We start from the raw sequence: 5,385 nt of genomic DNA, 5'->3' as shown, positions 1-5,385 counted from the left end.
GGCACAGTTAGGGCTGCTTGCAGCAGCAGCAATCGCTTTTATTCCTATCGATACCCAGGGAGACCAGGTTGTGTCCCACTGCCTGGGCCGCGCAGGGGAGACACGTTTCCTTGGGTGCTGGCACAGTTAGGGCTGCCGAGGAAGGGGAGCAAGTGACACAACGCTGTGCTGGGAAAGCCGTGCCCAATGCCCTCCCAGCCAAAAAGCCCTTTTTGGCAGCTTCAGGCCTTGGCAGGGACAGGGCAGTTCCCAGCCCAGCTTCTTGCTGTGCCTCTATCAACTCGTTTCCCTCCCGGGCCGCACAGGGGAGACACGTTTCCTCGGGTGCTGGCACAGTTAGGGCTGCTGTGACAACTGTTTCCTTTAGGAGCACGTGGAGCTGGCAACAGGAGCTCTGCCCTGTAGGAAGGACGGGAGGAAGGGGAGCAAGTGACACAACGCTGTGCTGGGAAAGCCGTGCCCAATGCCCTCCCAGCCAAAAAGCCCTTTTTGGCAGCTTCAGGCCTTGGCAGGGACAGGGCAGTTCCCAGCCCAGCTTCTTGCTGTGCCTCTATCAACTCGTTTCCCTCTGGGGCAGGTGGTCTTTCCTCCTCTGAGGGATAAGACAGTGGGAAAGCTTCCTTCGTGGAAAGGAACCAGGGCAGAAGGCTCCATCTCCTATAGCTTCCACGCCTGTTATGCTCCAGAGGGAGCCAAGCTTTGAACTCCATCATGCCAACGTGCACACAGCCAGCTGGGTACGTGCTGGCAAGCGAGGAGCACCCAACAGCAAGTCCCCCTGAAGGCCCACGCCATGCAGTGGGGACGACAGAGTCCTGAGCAAGCTCTTGACAAGGTGCCCCAGCCCCAAAAGCAGCCAAGCCCCCTCCTCAGCGCAGCTCCCATCCACCTCCAGCATCCATTTGATGATTTTAAAGGTCTTTTCCAACCGTAATGATCCTATGATTCTCTGCCCGAGCTGCAAAGCTGTGCCAGCCCCACCACGATCCCTGTGAGCACAAACTGACATAAAACCAAGCAGACCCCAGAGCACACCACTGCCAAAAACGGGTGATCCCACACAGGCAGCCAGCACCCAGAGGCCAAGAAGGTGCACAATCCCATCTTGAGAACCTGGGTGGTGGCTGGGAATGGTGACTCCTGGGGGCCTACGGGGCTTGGTGCTGGTCCAGCTGTGCCACAGCCTGCACCAGGTCCTGCACGACCAGGTCCACGTCTGCCCGGGTGGTGTCTCGCCCCACGCTCAGCCGCAGGGCGTTCTGCGCCACCTCGTAGGGGATCCCACAGCTGAGGAGGATGGCAGAGGGCCTGAAACACAGACACGGGGGTGAGGGGGTTTAACTCGGGAGGCCGAGGAAGCACATGCATCACCAGCCAGCTTCGCCAAGCCTTAAGGGGGGGCACACCTGCAGATGCACTCCAGGCAGACCTGCTTGCCTTCCAGAGGCACCTCCTCCCACTGGGCTTGTTGCCCCATGGTGGATCTGGCTCATCCCCTTCAAGGAGGAATCTCTACCCTGTCCCCATGGGCTGGCAGCTCTGCCACCTCTACAGGACATCGCTCTAGACGACAGCTAGAGGCCATTTTTGGCTCAGGCCAAAAGCACCTGCTGTCCCCATGCACCCCACAAGGAGCCTGCTGGACCCAAATTGGGCTTGAGCAGATAAGCCAGGCACACAGGGACATAGGGAAGACTCTTCTGGCAGTGCCAGGCATTGAGAGGACCTCCAAGCTCAGCCAGATCACCAGAGCCAGGAGGGACAAAGTCCTTCCCAGCAGCAGTCAAGCGTTCCAGCTGTGACTCCTGCAATAACCTCCTTCACAGCCCTTCAACCCCTCTGGAAAGCTCTGGTATCCTCTTTGCTCCAGGTGACAATGCCCAAAGCCACTCACGGTCCTTTTCCCTGTCCCCTTTCCCTCCCTCCCACCCATTCCCCTCTGGAATGAAGGCCCTGGGCCTGGCAAAGCTGGTTGCTTACCGATCCCCCTTCTCAGAGTGGCAGGCAGCCCCGACGCTGGCGAGAAGGGTCTTGCAGCACGACAGCACCCTCCGTCCTGCAGCACACACAAGCAACGGGTCTCCCAGCGCCCAGGCTCTCCCCGAGGACCTCTCTCATCTCCCTGTGCCCAAGCCACCGGCCGGTCTCCAGCCGCAGGCTGCTGAGGGGGACAGGTGCCTGGCTCCCGTGGGCATCTTCTCGGGGCAACAGTGGGGTAAGAGCTACCTTGAAGGCCTGGGCCCAGGATGGAGACGTTAGTGGTGTTGCAGAGTCGCTTAGAGCCCATAAAGTGGCTGTTGAGGTGGATCTTCTGCTTCCCAAAGGAGGCCTGGAGAAATCGAGAGGGCTGTGAAGCGCTCTGGGGTCATGAGCAGCTTTGCCCTGGTGAGGAGGTGTTAGGGGCAGAGGGACATGCCCACTCTGAGTGGGTATGAGACCCCGGGAGGGGAGAGACAAACAGGAACTGGGTCTGCTCACCTCCAGTCTGGCCTCCAGGTAATCCCGAACATCCCGCATATGAGCCTCGTAGGCCTCCCAGTTCTTGCTCACTAACTCTGCAGCCTGAAGGGAGAAAACCCAGACGAGCTCCGTCTGAGACCCCCCCCAAACACCTCCCTCCCTGTGCAGGCCCCCAGCGTGTGAATCCAGCCCAGGAACAGCCTCTGCAATTGCCAGGTCCTGGGTGGTGTCCCCCGACAGCCTCACGGTGCCTGTCACCACGTGAGCTGCAGCGAGCGCTCAGAAGCACCTCCTTTGACTGGCAGCAGAAAGACCCGTCTCCTTTCAGTTCACCCGCCCTCCCACACCCCGAGTTTGTCACTTCTAATGAGCAGGGAGCATTGCTGGCTGTCCCTGTGCCTGCTCCACCAGGCAGCACCCCCAGGGAACCGCTCACTCGTCACCACAACCCACCCACCTGGCCGAGGGCAGCGATCATTGGGGTGTTCTCGGTGCTGGAAGGGAAGAGGGAGCAGTGAGTTATCATTTCTCCAGCCCAGAAATCCAACCTTGGGACACAGACATTCCCTGCGTGGGACCTCCTCAGCGCTGGCAGGGTGTCCTGGACCCCTCTGAGGTGGTTGGGAAGGAGACAGTTCCACCCTGTGGTTCCTCCCACGGCAAAACCTGTGCATGAGGCTCCTGCAGTGACCATGCACAGATCCATCTCCCCCACCAGGCTGGCAGGTGACAGAGCTGCCACCTCAGCTCAGACTGAGCAACCACATGTGATTTGGCCACCAGCTTGAGGCCCGGCTCTCCAGGACACCTTACCCTGGTCGGAAAGTCCTCTCCTGTCCCCCTCCGTAGAGCATGGGGTGCAGTGGGGTGGTGGTGCCGGGGCCACGCACGTACAGCGCGCCGATCCGCGGGCCATAGAACTGTGGGGACAAACAGCTGCTGTGACCCTGGGGACACTGCCAGGCACCCCCTTCTTGTACTCCTGCCCAAATCTGAGTGCCCTCCAGTGCTGACCCCTGCCTGTCTCACAGGCTGCTGCAGATCTTCCTGTACTCCTGCCCAAATCTGAGTGCCCTCCAGTGCTGACCCCTGCCTGTCTGCTGCAGAGCTGTCCCCACCCTTGTCCTCCTCCTGCTCCCCCTTCCAGACAGGTCCCCCTGACTTGCAAGAACCTTGTGAAGAACATCTTCAGAGCACCATCCAGCAGGAGAACTTTGGCCACTGATGAGGTATCAAGCTACGGGGGGCACCCACAGTCTCCCTGGCACCCCAATGGAGATGTCTTAGAGGGTGAACAGCAGCTGGGACACATGACCAGGGCCATACCTTGTGTCCCACGATGGTGAGGTAGTCCACCCCCAGCTCCTGCACGTCCACGCGCCCCTTGCCGATCATCTGCGCCGCGTCCGTGTGCACCAGGATCCTGGGCAGCCCCTCCGCCTCTCTCCGCTGATTGAGGGCACGGACGCGCTGGCTCAGCTCTGCAACAGGCTGGCAGGAGGGAGGGAAGAGGGTCTGCACCCCAGGGACCATCTGCTCCCCCTTTGATGTCCCCACCATGTCCCACTGGCTGCCCACAGACTCACCATGATGACCCCAGTCTCGTTATTGGCCAACATGATGGACACCAGGCAGGTGGTCGGCCGGACGGCGGCGAGGACATCATCCACCTCAGCCCGCCCGCTTCGTGGGGACACAGCCACAAAGGTGGCTTCTGCAAGCCAAGAAACAAGCCCTGAGGTTTGCTGGGAAGCCCGACAGCACCCAGGGCTTCCTGCACCCCACTGAGTGAGCAGGAGAGCTGGTGCATGAGACAGAGAGTACCACAGCTCTTGCCCTACACTGGACTCTCTCCAGTAGTTCCCAGTCTCTCTTGAACTGGGGAGCCCAGAACTGGATGCAGGATTCCAGTTGTGGCCTCCCCAGTGCAGAGCAGAGGGGGAGAATGACCTCCCTCGACCCACTGGCCACACTCTTCCCTACGCAGCCCAGGATCCCATTGGCCCTCTTGGCCACAAGAACCCATTGCTGGCTCATGGAGAGTTTACTGTCCACCAAGACCCCCAGATCCTTCTCAGCAGTGCAGTGAAGGGAATGGGGACACTGTGTGAGGAGTCAGTGCCTTTGGAGGGAGGAAAAGTGGAACATCATGGAGCAAGCGGGTGCCCGTCCTCCTCCACAAAATCGCCAGCATTAAAACAAAAAGCCCTTGCAAACCCCAATCTGTGGCCAGATGTTCTCGACCTGTCCCCTGTGGTCCCTCTGCTGCTCACCCACTAGATTCTCCTTCGCCAGCTGCTCCAGGGGCAGGCGGATAGAGTCGTGCTCCACGCTCGACGTCACAATGTGTGGCATCCCTCGGCCGTCCCCCAGCCTGGCCTGGCTCCCGCAGGAGAAGTGCCTGCAGGCGGTGTGGATCACCATGTTGTTGGCCTGGGGAGAAGAAGACAGATGGGAAAACGAAGGCTCGGAGGGAGCGCACAGCACCCTTCATCCCCAACCTCCTCATGGAGGAGGAGGTGGCAGGCAGGGGTGCCCAGGAGAGGACACCACCACCACCAGAGAGATGGTGGCTGGTCCCACCTCCGTGCCCCCTGAGGTAAAGATGATGTCTTCTGGCCGGCCTCCCACCATCCTCGCCAGGCTTTCTCGGGCGCTGCCGATGAGCTCCTTCGCCTTCCTGCCTGCGGGAACGAGACCCGGTGGTTCCACCGTGGGCTCCCGGGGCAGCCACCACGGCGGGGCAGCCACCACGGCGGCTCCTCCAGGCCCCTACCTGCGGGGTGGGAGCTGCTGGGGTTGCCCCAGGCCTGCTGCATGGCGTCCCGCGCGGCCTGGGCCACCTCAGGGGCCAGCGGGGTGGTGGCGTTGTGGTCCAGGTAGACCCTGCTGTGGGGAGAGGGCGGCGGGTGAGGCGGGGGGGGC

At 61.2% G+C, this 5,385-nt stretch overlaps 1 protein-coding gene across 1 annotated transcript; it reads right to left on the bottom strand.

Moving 5' to 3' along the window:
• Positions 1–300: 300 nt before the first annotated feature.
• Positions 301–5,372, bottom strand: SCLY (selenocysteine lyase; the record flags this gene model as incomplete). The annotated part of the gene is made up of 11 exons (XM_014944244.1): positions 301–1,308; positions 1,981–2,056; positions 2,227–2,329; positions 2,479–2,562; positions 2,918–2,954; positions 3,274–3,380; positions 3,787–3,951; positions 4,047–4,174; positions 4,734–4,893; positions 5,044–5,144; positions 5,237–5,372. Coding segments are annotated over 11 exons (1,257 nt in total), but the record flags the coding sequence as incomplete, so codon positions are not given.
• Positions 5,373–5,385: the final 13 nt, after the last annotated feature.

Source organism: Calidris pugnax, unplaced genomic scaffold (assembly GCF_001431845.1).
Source record: "Calidris pugnax isolate Ruff unplaced genomic scaffold, ASM143184v1 scaffold143, whole genome shotgun sequence".
Classification (NCBI taxonomy): Eukaryota; Metazoa; Chordata; class Aves; order Charadriiformes; family Scolopacidae; genus Calidris; species Calidris pugnax.
This window is presented reverse-complemented; position numbering and strand designations above follow the sequence as displayed.